General features: G+C 41.4%; 1 protein-coding gene across 4 annotated transcripts in view; it reads right to left on the bottom strand.

The window, feature by feature from the left end:
• Positions 1–8,317: 8,317 nt before the first annotated feature.
• LOC144736356 (neogenin-like) overlaps positions 8,318–17,123 on the bottom strand; it is a 224,647-nt gene continuing 215,841 nt past the window's right edge. For all 4 annotated transcript variants that reach the window (XM_078619017.1, XM_078619020.1, XM_078619018.1 and 1 more), the window contains 3 exons: positions 12,184–12,387; positions 11,650–11,786; positions 8,318–9,249 (listed from right to left, as the gene is read on the bottom strand). In XM_078619017.1, coding sequence (XP_078475143.1) covers positions 9,163–9,249; positions 11,650–11,786; positions 12,184–12,387 — 428 coding nt within the window. In that variant the 3' untranslated portion in view covers positions 8,318–9,162. The remainder of the gene's footprint in view (positions 9,250–11,649; positions 11,787–12,183; positions 12,388–17,123) is intronic.

The following is a 17,123-nucleotide window of genomic DNA, read 5'->3' as shown; positions in this document are numbered from 1 at the left end:
AATATTATGGGGGTTCGTTCGAAAGTTCATAAGTCAGACAGTATCTCGGGGACTGTCTGAAAATGTATTAAAGTATAATCGAACAAAATTATATGCTGAAAATATTACGGCTACGTTTTACAATAAAAACAGATATAGGTACTTTACCAGCCAGGCAAGCAATGGAGTGTGGCCATTTTGTGCAGCAGCATGAAGTGGAGTCATCCCATCCTCACTTTGTATCATAACATCAGCTCCCCATTTCTCCACAAGCCGTTGCAAAAGGAAAAGATGCCCTTCTTGGCATGCCAAATAAACAGGTGTCACACCTTCACGTGTGCGTGCATTTACTGTGCTGCAGAGACAAAACAGTAGATCACATTGCAAACAACATAACACAAACACAGTACAAGCACAGGTGCAATAGATAGAGCCAAGTCATATAGAGATCTCCATTAAGTTTCTAAACTCATCACCATATCCATGAACAATATTGGTCTCCCACAGTATCATAGCACGTGTAGAATTTCATCTGCCTCCCCACTGTTTACAAATTTAAGTGTCCTACTTTACAATAAAAGTAAAAAATAATCTTCATAAGCAGGTCTTCATATTCAAAGTCAAAAAGCTTCACGTGCAGTGCTCACTGATGGGAATGGCATTGTTATATATCAGCAGAATTGTCGGTGCTGATGATCTATTTAACTTGCCAGCTGACTTGATAGCTTACTATATGATGGTAGGTATTCTAAATGGGGCCTAATAAAATAGAGTTTCACAATTTTGAGAAACCCCAAATGGAAACACATTTATAACCACAAGATGCATTTTACGCTTGATTTCTTAAAACGTGCACATTTTACAAGCTTATGACATTGAGCTATAATTTATTCCGTTATTTGACAATAAAATAATATTTAAGCAGTATATTTATTTGTAGACATTTATTATTTTATTGTATAATACATTGTGGGTCTAATAATAAGTCTAAACGTAGCCAACTTACTCTGGGGCTGCTTGCAGCAGGGCATTCATCGAATCGGGATCTCCACGTACAGCTGAGTAATGTATCGGCAAAGCAAGTGCCTCAGTGGCAGCACATGGGTCACATCTGCCAGACTGGAGCAACCAGTTGACAACCGCTGTACAACCAAACCGTGCTGCCACATGCAACACAGTGCAGCCTGCACTATCGCGCTCCTGTCACACCACCACGTTAAAAGCATACAATTAATATTCACGAAAAATGAGCGATTTTCTCCATATTAAAAACATGTAGAGATAAGTTTTTTACAAATGCACGTCATTGTTTCCTCAGAATGGTGGCAGATGAAGCAGAATCGAAGTACATACACGCACAGATGTGTGTATACTGCACATTGAGGTGGGGTTCCAGAAGAAATCCAAAACCGGCGGAGCCTTTGTGGACTTGTCATCGGCCTAAACACAGTCTGGATTAAGGGCTTGATTTTGAAGCTGATAAAGACCATTCCTTGCCTCCACGGATTACATGTCTACATATTGTCTAATCTTAAATGTATTCTGATTACCTTTATCACTCCTCTGAATTCAACTATTTATATCCCATGAATACAATACACATCTTACTATATCTCTCTAATTGTGTCTGAATGCATCTTTCCTACTCTTTTATACATCTTTTGAATTAATCTCTCCTATATTTCCTTTCCCATAGCCCTTCTGAATACGTCGCCTATCTCCAATATCCATTCTGAATGTTGTGACTGAGTTACCAGGTCGAATTGCGATGGTGATAACGATACTGGTGATGATGTGATAAGGACATTAATGTGACTGGAGATGACAATGTGGGAGGGGCTTTGATTGTGCAGTGCTACGCTAGCACGGCGGGGAAGATAGTGGAATGTAGGTTAAAGGGAAATGTTACCGTACGCAAGCTACAATAATTACGCGGCGCACGAGAGTGTGGAGTTGTGTTATAGGCCTATGATATAAATGCTCATAATCAACGATTTTTGGGTTTAGATCGCGTTATTTATAAATGTGTCGTAACCCTCCACCACCCGACACGGCCAATCAGTAAAAAAAAAGTGTCACGTTGACAAAAGACAAATAGTTCACTGCTTTAGCCCACCGGTGTGTTGAAGCGTTAATGAGTTAATGATGACGTCACCCTGCTGCTGCTCTATATAAGAACGGGAGACACAGCAGAGCCTCACCATTCTGGCGAATTGCCCGATGATGCTGGATGCAATTACCAGCGAAACGTCGTACTCAAATTGTAAATGTTGTGGTTTCACGCTTCAACACACCGGTGGGCTAAAGCAGTGAACTATTTGTCTTTTGTCAACGTGACACTTTTTTTTTTACTGATTGGCCGTGTCGGGTGGTGGAGGGTTACGACACATTTATAAATAACGCGATCTAAACCCAAAAATCGTTGATTATGAACAATATTGGTCGTGAAAGCCTACGATATAAATGCTGTTCATTCAATCAGAGGAAGAGCTGTAACAACGAGGGAGAAGGAAACCGAATAATTTGGAGGGTAGGATCACAGAAGGATCAATCAGATGAGAGTTCGATCCTCGAGGAAGGGTGAATCCAGGTGTTTGGAAGCGTCACCCTTTGGATATTTCATTATTGAACATTTCCAATGCATTAATTGCGATGAGCAATTATAATGCTGTACGTGGGTTTTACATTGCATATCAGCGTATCATTAATAAAGCACTGTTTATTCAATATGTTTGATCATTTAGGATGGTCGAATTTCTATATGATTTTATCTAATCTATGAATGGGTGTTATCCTGAAGAAAAAATATTGCAATCAAAGTAAACATATAGAGCCACATGGAGCGCTTCGAGAGAGTGATGGTGAGGCCGTTTCGGTATTCGTGGGCTGAGTCGTGACCTGATGTGATGACGTGTCTCCTGGAGCTATCTTGTGTGCAAGGGGCGTGCGAGAGTGGAAATGCATCGCGGAACAAAATAAACTGAACGACGAGCCAGAGTAAACACAACGCAGGAGACTACTACTGAGCTTTTACATTCATAATTTAGCATTAACCACGCATGTGATCTCAGGAAGATGACGGACAGAAGCGCAAAACACTGTGAGGCCAAGCTATTGTGTAAATTGACGTGGTTAGAACAGTTTTTTTTAACCAACTGATTAATGATCAAAGATATAAAAAAAATATCTGGAACAGACTGAACTGATTACAGTTAATTGGTTCAATCGGTTTTGGGTTAAACAAAACCAATTCGCATGGTTGGCAACATACGGTGCGCGAAAGTTCAACATACGTCCATATCATCAAGGCCGTAGCCATGGAGTCAACATTGGGAGGGGGACCAAATCTTCCAGGGGGTCTGGGGGTCCCCCCCCCCAGAAAAAAAATATCTAAATTTGAAAACGAATTACCTGCCATTTCCCCGCTAAAATATAAAAAGATTCACTAACACATAGGATGTCCTTTTTATTTATTTTTAACAATGTCTAATAGTGTATTGTATTCAATTCCTCTGTTTTTTCTTTTTTACCTTTTCTTGTTTCATTGTATGTAATGGCAGAGATTAGGGATTAATAAAGTACAACCATAACCACATAAACAGAAATCTATTTTATAGCAATATATTGGAGGGGACATTTTGAGCATATTTGAATATTGAAGGGGATAGATGTGTCCCCCCCAATGTATATTATAATTATGGCCTTGCATATCATCTCTTCCGAAAACATCTGTAACGGTGTGGCCGAATGCTGCCGAGCCAGGGTGAGCCGAGGTTACATGAGGTAAGGGGGGGGGGAGTTATGGGGGGGGGGGGGGGGGCGAATCCCCTAAAACCCCCATCTCCCGAAGCCAAGGCGCCACAGTCTGGCCTTTGACTGTTGGGTCCTGGCACGAGTTGGTCAGTCAGGGCAAGCCAGTTGGCGTGGCCTTAGGGGTAGGGCTGAACAATTAATCGATTTCAAATCGAAATAGCAATTTGAAACAATGCGATTAGCAAATCGCAAAGGCTGCGATTTTTTGCGATTTGACGAGTCCTATTTCTTATTGGAATTGTTTTATTATTTATTATTATACCTTTATTTAGTTAACTTAACAATTGTTCTATCTTGATTTGAAGCTTTCGTGACTGCAGGAATCCATACTCTTTGGTTCTTTCGGTAAAGTCACGTAGGTATAAACGAAAATAAATCACGACGTTTCGATCGCAACACACAAGCGTCCGTCATCAGGTGGAACTGGAACTGTTCCACCTGATGACGGTCGCTTGTGTTGTTTTATTTATACCTACGTGACTTTACCGAAAGAACCAAAGAGTATGCCTTGGTCTGTTATGCACTATTGACACCATGCACAAGACACGAACTGTGGCGAATAATGTCTCGTCAAACAACTCTTCAAAACCCTCGGCAACATTAACAGCATGCATTGTTTTGTTTAGTTCACCAGCTTAACACAGCACCCCCACGTGTGCACAATCACGGAACACCGAGGCGACTTTTGACGCCAACCATTATCCATGCTTCACTCCCAGGTGAGGAGACAACGCAGCAGGAACTGGAACTGTTCCACCTGATGACGGACGCTTGTGTTGCGATCGAAACGTCGTGATTTATTTTATTTCTACCTACGTGACTTTACCGAAAAAAACAAAGAGTATGGATCCCTGCAGTCACGAAAACTTCAAATCAAGATTAGACCAAGGCATAGTTAATACATTCCAAATCTTGTTAGGATTATCTGTATTCCGCATCAAGTTATTGTCCATCTATCTGTCGCCGTTAAAATAACGTTTACAAATCCGCGTTGGTGCCCTATAAATATAGAGGGAAATGAATGGGAGAGGAAATGAAACCTAACTCCTCTCCCTATTTAAAAAAGAACAACCCTCAGCCTCCACCTGATCTTAAAAGCTCTTTTTAATAGAACCTCTATTATGCTTACAGTTATTCTCTATGTGCCTTTCTCTGTGAATTATATCTCTCCTGAATACATGTATCTCCTCTATTTTATATTTTTGAATATCTTATCTTGATTTGAAGCTTTCATGACTGCAGGCATCCATACTCGTTGGTTCTTTCGGTAAAGTCACGGAGGTAGAAAAATAAAATCTCTCCCTAATCTCCCCCATTAACACAACTGACGTGCTTGCGTCTGGGGATGGAATTCCTTTCCAGCTCAGACCCCGCTTGCTTGCCCATCGCCAAATAAATAGCCTCTTGTTGTAACAGCTCTCTCGCTGGTTCAGCAGTTCCACTGCTGGATTTTTTTTCCCCGCCTGAGTACGACCGCTTGTGTTGCGGTCGAAACGTCGTGATATTTTATTTTTCTACCTATGTGACTTTACCGAAAGAACCAAAGAGTATAGTTTTGAATATCTTGTTAACACTTTTTGTTGTATGTGCCTTTCATTCATGCCATTTTTTTATTTGGTTATTAATTTTTAGTTTTCGAGGGGTTTCATTTGTTTTGTAGTTGCTAGAAATAAGATTTGGCCCTGAGATATATTTAATGTGCGGCGTTGTTGGATGAAATTATCATGACAGAGGCTATAGACAATTAAGTTATTAAATGACTATTACATTATTATGTCTGTTGAATCTGTTGGTCGAATCGAAATAATGCGAATTAAAATTATTTTAAAAATAAATAACTATTCAAGCATCTTCAATGTCTCGCCACTAATGGAGACTGCTAAAATTGTTCAACGTTAAATACAGGAAAAAGTGGGCACATAAGGTGGTTGGCAAAATATGCCACAATGCATGTGTGCATAAACCACGAGAGACGATACACTAACCAACGCTAAGCAAACTTGACAGATTCTCAATCTTCTTGGTTCTTTCGGTAAAGTCACGTAGAAGGGAAGTAATAAAATAATAAAAATAAAACATAATAAATTAATTCTCACGACGTTTCAGCCACAACGCATTCAGACGCTGTCGCCTCGACAGACCTGGTTTTCACCTGAGGACGGATGCTTGCGTTGTGGCCGAAACGTCGTGAGAATTATTTCATTATGTTTTATTTTTATTATTTTATTACTTCCCTTCTACGTGACTTTACCGAAAGAACCAAGAAGATGAATCCCTGCAGTCACGAAAGCTTTAAATCGAAATCAGATTCTCAATGTTAGCACGTTATATTGGACGGACACTATTTTGAGACCTATGCCATGGAGGGCGGGAATTAAAAGCCTTGAAAAACACAGAACAAATAAAGCATATAGCAGGTGATGGATGGGAAGAAATGGCCTGAACCAACAGACGCTAAGGTCAATAATTGGCCACTGATGTCTGCCGTGCGCGAAAATTGAACTCGGGTAGCCTGACTGACAGCCACAGCTTTCCCCTAATATCTGCAGCTCCCCTTTTATTTATAATTTGAATATATTTCTCTCTTCCATAATGCATTTTCTAAATGCATCTTTCTCGCCAATCTCACTCCTATAAAAACACAGTACATATCCTATCGTATATCCAGTGTAATCGGAATGCATAGCTGCCTGCTTCCACTATGAATATATCTCAATGACCTATTTCTATTAATACATCTTTTCTATTTTATCTGAATGCATATTCTATAATGTATCTTCAATTTTGTCGAAAATCGATGCAGTATTCACGAATGTTCTCACAAAATCACTTTTGCTTGGGACGAAACGTTAGATGTTCATTCATAACGTGCCTACGTAGTGGTGGAGGCTCGTGAATCGTGTGGAAAAATCTTTGGTGATGCTGCACTGGTATACAAGTACAATAAAAAAAAATCAACACATTCGTCAATAACACCGTGGTGACGTTTCAAGGCAATGACCTTCAAAGCACATCGGTCAAGAGACATAGATTGGATAATACAAGTTTGAAACTATACAGTCACACCAAAAAAAACCCAGCTTGGGCTCCGAAGCCCTCCTTTGCTCACATGCTCAGCTCTGCTGCTGTCCCGCTCACCTCGCTGTCGCAGGCGCCGTCCTCGAGCAGGTAGCGCAGACACGCAAGCTGGCCCCGTGCAGCCGCGTCGTGCGCTGGGCTCGCCCGTGCCGGACCGGTGCGAATTCTGGCGCTCATGCGCGCCTCCCCGATCAAGAAACGCAGCGCGGTGAGGCTCCCCGCGCGCGCCGCGTGATGCACAGGTGATGCGAGGCTGGACCATGCCGCCTGCTGCTGCTGCCGCTCCTGCTGCTGGTGCTCGTCTTGTAACGACGTGAGCAGCCCCTGCGCATGAAGCTCACGGAGGCTCGTCAGGTCGCCCTGCTCGGCCGCTTCAATCGCGCGCGCCAGCACCGAGTCAGACATGATGGTGGTGCCCTGCGCGCTCGAGAGCACGTGGTTTGTTGTATTAAGACGATGCGAATTGTGGTGCTACTTTATACAAGGTGCATGCCCGTGATCAAAGACGGCCCGGATAAAGCTTATGCGGGTGCTTGTGTGATGAGACGGATACAATTACATTACTTTGTCTGGTCATGCCGTGTTTACACATGGTCCCCATGTCAGAACATCGAGTTTCAAATAGTAAACATTTTAGCACGACCCCTAACAATACAGTATATTCACCTGTGCTATGTATGTTACGTGATATTGTTGAACAAACCTGGCTCCACAATGCAGCTGTTTTGTTTACACCGGGCCTTAGCAAGCAACGTGGTGCACATTTCAATGCCTTTCTATTCTTAAAAAACACACACACGCTCCTTTTAGCATGCCCATATCTGGTTGCCAATACCTTCAAATTCTTATTTTCTTGAAACCACTTCACATGCCCTGATATAATCAATATCTATATTCTACACTGTTGTTGGATGCACTGTGTTTAAAGTATACACAATTTTGAAAATGCATTCTCATATTTTCCTGTCACTATACTGGTTGCACTGTCACTATATTCACGTATTATATTTCTCGCTTAGTCTGTAGTTTCTATCAGAACAAATTATTTTATGTCGTGTTGGCTGTGGTGCAAGCACAGCACAAAATCAGCACATTCGTTAATAAACACTGTCTTAATCGAACTGTCACAAATCACATGTTCCTTTTATGGCAATGTTATTGATGATTGTGTTGCGTTTTTTGTTATTTAGGAGTACATTTCACATAAGTGGTGGGGTGAGGGTCATGAAAAAGTCTTCTTAGAAGTGTGTCCCAGTCCAAGGAAATTAAATATGCCTGAGATTTATACCTGCAAGTGTTGCCTTGGAATCCATTGACTAAATCTACATCTCAAAATACAACAGTTCACTTAAATATTAGACAAAAACACTTTTTTTAAAGACATTTTTAATTAAACTATGTATTGCTGATTAATGTTACAAATTCTAATAAAAAAAGGCCAATTCAATTTGGTTCATATATTTTTATGTAAAGAAACATGGAAAATGTTGCAATCCATTTTTAAAATAAAATACAATAAATAACCGAACTCCATACATGAAACTTCAGCAACAATCATATGCAAAGTTGCACAAAGTAATTAAATGCCCAGGAGAGGCTGATGTCCAGCTCAGTTTGTATAAACATGTGTAAGAGATGACACGTTCATTTAGTTCTTAAAAAATATTATAAATATTCAGACAAATTAGCACAAATAAACATGTAACACATTAATTGGGCTACATTGACTTTTTTACCATGAAAGTCTCGCAGTTTTCCAGTTATCCTGCGGTAATCAAATGCATACAATGTAATACAAGCCGTTTCCAAAACCTTCAAAATGTATGTCGGCGAAATAATATTCTTCAATACATATAACTCTTGTTTTTATTTAATTTCAGAAAACTCTGTAGACCTGTGCAACTTTCTGCACTTTTTTTAAGTAAAGCCTGAGTGTGTTAAACTATGGTATTCATCAATATCAAAGTAGACCTTAAAACTAACAAAATATTAAAATTCTCTCTAGGTTCGCTACAATCCAAGAAAACTGCTATTCTACACAGCTTGGAGAGCAATCTTTTCGAGTCATACAGCCACTCATCTATCCAGGAGATGTTCTTTCTCTTGAAAATGAGCTCCAATTGCCATTTCCCCAACATACAAAAAAAAATTCAAAGCCCCTGCAACGTTCTTCATCATCCAGTTCCATGTAGAAATGACATTTTCAAAATCCAGGTGTGACTGAGAGGAAAAAGTTTTTCAACGTTGATTTCTGCTCAGCAGCAGAAACTCAAAATGATTTGATACTGCGTTTTAGAATTCAGAAGTGATGGCATTGAGATCCTTCATGAGACCTTCCAGACTTGCCATCTCCAGACTAAGGTCATCAGTTGTGTCTTGCTGTGGAAACACACAGAAAAGTCCAGTTATAAGAACGATTAGTATATCATTGATCACCTGTCAGACTCAAATAGGTTGAAGGATGGGTAGCATAAATCAGGGATATGGATTCATATTAGCAATGCGAATGCGAAGTGTGTTAACAAGTTTGGCAAATTATATTATCAGGATTAGGTATTGTGATGTGACAGTAGTTGAAATGTATGTTACAACTGGGATTCAGAGACATAATAAACTGAAAAGTAAGGAAATCCGTGTGAGCAATGACAGTGTTTAAAGAAGAGGTAAAATTAGGGAAAGTAATACAGATCATGAGTTGACAAAGTCTAATTTCAAAGATGAATGTGAACACATGTGTCAGAAGAGGACCGAGTATTGGAAAGAATAATAATAAAAGTTGAACACCCAGAAATAATTTCTCTATAACTAGAAGGTGCATTGGTAAGAGCAGGGGTAAAAGCTTATATATTGGTTTAAGATCCAGAGAGAGCAGCAGCACATAATTTTCAGAAGAGGACATATTGAATGATTGCTAGAGCTGATTTAGCCAAATCACCAGACTCAAAGAAAAAACAAACATCAGGTAGCAGGGGAAAGTAATGTGCAAAAGGGTGGAGAATACCACAGGAATGGATACAGAGATTTTCCTAGCAGACATTAAAACAGCCGTGGAATGGCGGGGCCTTGCAAGGTAAACAGGAGTGTGTAGTATCACTGTGTACACTTTTAAAAACAATAGCCAACTCAAATGTAGGAATTCAGGGAAGCTGCATTATGAGGTGGGGAATAGCTACAAGAGGATGGTAAAATGCCAAACTCATACCATTACAACAAGGGAGATGGACAAGATTGCGGTAACATTAGCAGAATACATTTATAGTGTTGTGCAATTTTACTGCGGGTGTTAAGCAACATTTTTTAAATATTGAATATCCTAAGTTACAGCATCCTAGCATCTTGAACGTGTATGCTGGCAATCAGCCTGTGTCGTTAGGAGATGCGTTAGAATGGGTGTGGTAAGAACCGGTGTTTGATCGCAGAGTATTGTTTCCCAGTTTGTTCAATATTGTATTTGACTATTTACTGAAACTATTAATAGAGACACGGTAACACGACAGACACAGCATGCCAGTGCGTGCTATCCTAAAATTATCTTATTGTGGCTTCATGAGTCTTGTTCTCAAATGTTACAGCGTGGTGATGTCTTGCATTCCACCCCTTGGCATGGGCTGCCGAGAATGTTTATAAATATTAACGATTTTGTGAATGGAGTCTGACATACTGCAATGTTGTTGCCCTCACAACCCATCCCCAATCCACCTTGTATTCCCCTGTAACAATATCAATAAAGATTAATTATATATAAACTATCTGTGCTTCATTTACACACCTACATATATACACAAAGCAAAAAATAACATCCCGTTTCACCTACATAGATTGTTGGGAAAGTCTTGTTGGCAAGCACCTATTAAGACTGGCAAGGAAAACAGGAGGATGATGTGACCGGCACCACACCAGGCCGCCTTTGTCTCCTGATATTTGAATGCCGCACAAGGTCAGGTTGGGCCAACGTGCGGTCGGCTCAGGATTAGTTCAGATATCACTCGTCAATGATATTCGCCATGGTCATGAATTTAGTTCAGGTCACTAGATTCATAGCACAATGCACTAACCCATATAGCCTGAACAAACTATTGGGGGCAAGTGCTGTTCGCGAGCACCTATGAAGGCTGGCATGGCACACGAGGGGTGGGTAGCCAGCACCATGCCCGGCCGCCTTTGTCTCCCCAGTGGTGATGTTTACACACCACACCAGGTACTCATTTGAGACCGAGTCGACCTAGGGGTGGCCCAGGACCAGTTCATATAATCGTCACTGGTGTTGGCCGTGACCGGGAATTGAACTCAGGTGGCTGGGTTCATAGTGCTGCACATGAGCCGCTACACTACCACTCCACATACAAACACATGCACACGTGTAATTACATATGAACACATGAAGCCACTAATGATGACGGCATCAAGTCCATCATTCGTCCCAATCTTAAAATGCGACAATCCATCGAGCTCCTACACAGGAGACAACCTATTGCTTGATCTCCTCAGTGGGCATATACACAAATCCTGTATGTACATGGTACAATATACATACAGCATCCTAATAGGCACTATACCTCTATCATTTAATATGCAAGTTAGCACGTTTACCTAAAATCTAGACAATCTCTCCCCCTAATTGGCTGCAACGAATGGCACTTCATGTTTAACTGTAATGTAGGTGAATTAATTTGAATGGAAATTAACTAACTGGAATGAAAATATCTAAACGACCCCACGACGTCCACAACTGAAGCAGGCAAGACAAAAACAGCTGCTTGATGATGCAGTTGGACTCACATCATCAGTGTCATGCAGCATATGCTTGGCCTCGAGCAATCCTGGGGCACTAGGCACGGTGACGGGGAGGGGTGAGCGTGACCACCCCACAGGGCCCACGGACGCTGTCCGCACAGGCGCGCCTTGTCCTGCTGTGCCTGTAGAGAATGTACCAATAAACCGTGCTCATTACTGTACACACACAAGAAAAATAAATTACACTCACTTGTAAACAGAGACACACAAACTGTTTTTTTCTTTAAATGGGTGATAAAACAACATGTATAAAAGAGCTACAGCTGAGGTTGTAAAATTTGGGTACCAAAAGATGCCTTATCACTTAATGTGAAATGCATTTAGTTTTTTGCGTGTTAAAGGCTGTGGAAGATGGAGAGAAGTAGAAAAGGTTAAGTGTAAATTTGGTCCTTAAGTCTAACGAAATTGCTCCGAATGTTTTATTCTTTTAAATCGGCTACTGAAATCATGATTACAGTGAAAAGATGCAAAAAAGTACTTATACATATCCACGTGAACCATTCTCACACAGCAGCATACCACTCTGTGGTAGCAGTGGAGCAGTAGAACTGTCCAGAGGGCTGGTTGGGGTACTCAGCGTGGCGAAACTGGAGAAGGTCTGAGATGGTCGCATATGCCCCACTGACATTGAGCGACAGATCTCCTCCTCATGGGTTGCATCCCTCTCCACAGCACTTGGCCCAATGGGAGCCTCTTCCACACTTGGTGTGGTGTGTACTGTGTCTGAGAAAAGACAAACCATGTCATTACCAACTGTTGATTCGTTATGCTCCCGCACATCATCTAAAAAGCCAACATGGAAATTATGGTGGTCACTCTTCGAGTTTCAAAAGTGAACACGCGAAGCACTTGCCCATTGTAATTAAAACATCTTAAAGCAAATTTCGATTTAAAGCTTTCGTGACTGCAGGGATTCATCTTCTTGGTTCTTTCGGTAAAGTCACGTAGAAGGGAAGTAATCATATTTTATTACTTCCCTTCTACGTGACTTTACCGAAAGAACCAAGAAGATCTTAAAGCAACATTTAGTTAAATAATAGTTTTCTGTACATTAATTTAAATAACCATCATGGCCATGGATGCCACCACACCTTACAATTGCTGGATCCCAGTCAAGACCTGACCTCCAAGGTCTTTACCATTGGAACCTCATTTGCCAGTAGAAAATATGATAATTGGCTTTTTACCCTTCTATCTGGCAACAAAACTGACACCTTTTTTACAAGGAGTCATGTTTGTATAGACCACAATACCTGCAGCCATAATGCAAACAAAAATGGTGTAAATGCTTACCCCGAGCTCTCATACGCTGATGGTGCATTGTCTTTGAGTTGTGCGCCTTTTGGCGTCATCTGGTCCAACCCATGTGAGAATAGGCTCTAAGGAAAGCTGTCTCGGGTGTGGACCCAATCAATTTCAAGGACAGTGCATATATTATCAGAGTTATGTTTTTTGTTTGCATTATGGCTGCAGGTATTGTGGTCTATACAAACAGTAATAACAGCCATAGAGGGTTCACGTGGGGATTGGCTTGCCGGTCCTGCTTGTAGCCAATAAGGGTTGAGATAGGGACCATGGCCCATGCGTCATCACGACAGGTCATCAGGAGTGATTGGCCTAGCCATTCGGGGCCCCAGCCAATGGGGAGCCGGATGAGGGGCGTGGTCCCGGGATTGACAGGGAACCATCGAGAATGGTCGAAGCTGTCCATGTACGATTGGCTGGGGGAACCACGTGACGAAGGTATTAAGAGCGAGTGGAGGGGAACGATGGTGAGCAGACTGGAACGGACGAGAGCAGGGTCACGCGCGGACGGGGGCTGGGGTTGCCACGTGCGCGGTGAGAACTTAGTGTGGGGTCTGTCCTCTCTCCGTTGTCTGCCAGCAACGGAGAGTGAGTGAGCAAGTGTATTGTGGAGTGGAAAATAAAAGGACCGATTCCGAAGCCGTCTCTGGAAGGATTATTACACAAACATCACTCCTTGTAAAAAAGGTGTCAGTTTTGTTGCCAGATAGAAGGGTAAAAAACCAATTATCACTCCAAGGTCTTCTTTTATAGTAACCTACAATTTGGCTTTTGGAAATAGCCTTGGTCATCCACTTCTGCATGCCATTTTTGTTAGGTTATACCATAATTTACATGCATTTCTCCACTTCCGACTAAAATAAGATAGAAAAATGGCTCTTCATACAGATTTAACCGTTCCTATACACAACCTACGTAATATGAAATAATTAAAATTTATAATGCGAATTCCATCCTAGGATCCCAATGCGTAATGCATGAAAAGTAGGAAGCAAAAACAGAACCAGGGAAACCAACCAAACTAAAGAGAGAAGGCAAATTTAAAGCGATGGGTTTTCAAAGCAGACTTAAATATATCTACCGACTCCGATTGCCTGATTGTTAGTGATGCAGATAGCGCAGAAGATACTGTTGCATAGTCTGGTCCTAAACAGATATACATTTTAGTCACATATGCATAGCTATGGTGGGATAAGCCAAGATGTCGGAGCAGAACACCCAATAGTGCCATGTAGATAGTAAAAAGTGATGGTGCAAACACAGATCCTTGTGGAACACCATGGAGAACCGGTCTAATTGGTGCCTTGAAGCCATCCTCTGTGATGAAGTATCTACGTTTCTTTCAGTAAGAGTGGCACCACAACAAAGCAATGCCAGAGATCCCCATTGAAACTTCCAGTGACTCAAGGAAGAACCCCGTGATCAAGAGTCAAATGCCGTGCTTAGATCTATCAGAATGATGAGGCTGAAAAAGCCTTTATCTGCTGACAAAAGGAAATCATTGACCACCCTTACCAAAGCAGTCTCGGTGCTATGAGCAGGAAAGTAATTTGGACCAGATGATGGTAATTTTATTGTGAAAAAACTTTAGTCCAGAAATCATCAGGAATGGGAGATGACATTTGGTTCTTATTCAAAAGTTGACTGATACAGGAAAATAAAGTCCGATGATTGTTATCACAATTTGCAATGCGACCAGCAACGAAGGAGGATTTAGCCAAGGCAATGTTATAAGAACAAAGTTCTTTAAATATTTGATGATGAATAGTGAGGCCGGACTTTCTCCAAGCATGTTCTGCTTTATGGATGGGAATTTTTTTCACCCTCAATTTTGCAGTGTACCATGGTGAAGGGTGATGGGATGATAAAACACTGATGATAAGACAACGCAGGGGCACACTAACCAATCAGGCTACCGGCGCAGTTAGGAAGAGAGGCCAATCCAAACATGCACATGCAATCCTCGTCAGGATATTCAGAAATTATGAATACATTGATCATTATTATCAATAAACTGATCATTTTTTTACGCAAATATTGATTTCAAAGTCATAGAATTAAGAATAGAATATGGTTCAACTCTCGCAATGAAAGCACCAATTGGCATAACCAAACGTTCAAAACACACAGCATGTTACAATGTGAATGTTTCAATGGAGGGCACATCAATCACCATGAAGTAGGTTCGAACAGACACATGTACAGGGCCTGACTTTTAGTTTTAATTTTATAAAAATCGTTCAACATTATCAATAACCATGATACATCCACTGCTGATGTCTCCATTTGTTATGGTCTTGTGATGTAACCATCGGCCTAGCACCTGCAACCGAGCTGATGTGATAACTCCATCCGGGTTGACATCCACTCAATCAGTGACCATCATCCTTTTTTAGGGTCGTGTCCTGTCTAAACCCACATTAACAGTCGAAATGTCTCTAACCTACAGTATGTAGTTCACGTGTTCTTTGTCCTGTCACAGTGGAATCCCGAGAATGCATCTGTCCATGCTGCTTTGCAAACTTTAAAGTTTTTGTTCCATGTTATTTGTTAATGTCCCTGTTTGTGAGCCATATGTCATCGCAGGCTGTGAGGATCGGTTTCAGTCTATCACTGTGAAATCGGGAATGTTTAACGCAATGCCTCAATGACCCAACCAATCACCTCTCAGATTTCCACCAGCACAGCCAAAACAGTCGTCCGCCAAACCACACAAGAAGAAGCCATGTCAACACTTCTAAAACATTTATGACACCAAAGTACATTTTTTTATGCAATGAAAATTTAAACAATAAATGAATTAGTCTGGTCTCTGTGTGTATTTCAGTTAAAATCACGACACCGTGCAACTGTCAATGGTGAAGAAATGGTCTAGTACTCAGATTTGTTAGCCAGGCATGCAAGAAAGCACAATGACTTTAGATCACCAAGTATATCTAGTAATCCACATCACTGTTAAATTATGACTTTCCCAGTAAATTCGAATACTCATATTTATCAGCTAAGTAAACCGATATATATAGGGTCACTAAGTACTTCTATGAAACCACAACACTCATTATAATCAGTGTTAACGATCAAGATTCAGAGTAAATTTTACTACTCGACAATTGCCTCTTGAGACTTCATAATGAGAGCACATTGATCTCAGTGAAAGGCAGGAGGATGTGTGGCACAGTATGGCGCCAGCTGTCATAGATCAAGTCATGTAGGAACAGTTCTCTGCAGTGAGTACATTACAATGTCTTTAAAAACAGCAGCACTGTGACTCTCTAAATACAATTAACGCTAACCGCTTGCACGTTCCGAGATTCAGCGGTGAGAACAGGACCCACATTGCAACTTGCAGACGTCTCAGAACTGGAAAGGGTTAAGCTATTCACAACAACTATGCTTCGAGGATGATGGGCAAATTTCCCATGGGTACTCGTGACACCGATTGGAAGACTGCACCTCTTGGAAATTCGAAATCCCCCAAGTTCCAGTTAAAAGTTGCACTCGCAGTCCTCCAGTATAGGATCGCCTTTGGTAATGATGAGATTGAGCTCGTAGGACTCACTACAGGTACCTCAAGGCGCTCATGAGGTATCTCCAGACACTTGATGAGATAGCACTGTCCAGGTAAGTCCAGGTGTCACCATGATGATGTAGCAATCTCAAGGTAACTCTCGGTACCTCCAGGCACCGAGGCCGCGATGCTCCAGATAGAGACGAGATAGTGTAAGATACGAATGAAAGGTGGTGCTCTCAGCGCTGCCTTTTAGATAATTTCAGGTCAGGCTTTCCAGATAGTTGCAGGCAGGGAGATTGCAGGAAACCTCAGATGTGACAGGTTAAAGTCAATGGTAGAGCTCTTGGGGTTGACAGCTGGTGGCTCAATACTGTCCCAGTTAACTCAAGACAGGTCAGGTGTAACCCCCAGGAAGTTTTCAGTTGGTCTACCCAGGTAATTTCAGTGGAGGATTGTATCGGCAAGCCCCAGCCTCTTCTAAAACAGCCTACCTCGTTATTCACAAGGTGGCATCCCTCCAGGTAAACGGCACCTCATGGCCTCGTTTGGATGATGTCTTCCAGAAAATACATTTCCTGTTTCATTCACTCGAAGACTACATTCAAAGGAGTTTCCTATGTTTAAAACTGATCATGCCTAAATA

The sequence above is a fragment of the Lampetra planeri genome, chromosome 3, assembly GCF_965212315.1.
Source record: "Lampetra planeri chromosome 3, kcLamPlan1.2.h2, whole genome shotgun sequence".
NCBI classification, from domain to species: Eukaryota; Metazoa; Chordata; class Hyperoartia; order Petromyzontiformes; family Petromyzontidae; genus Lampetra; species Lampetra planeri.
The sequence above is the reverse complement of the archived record's forward strand: the minus strand, read 5'-3'. Positions and strand labels throughout refer to the sequence as shown.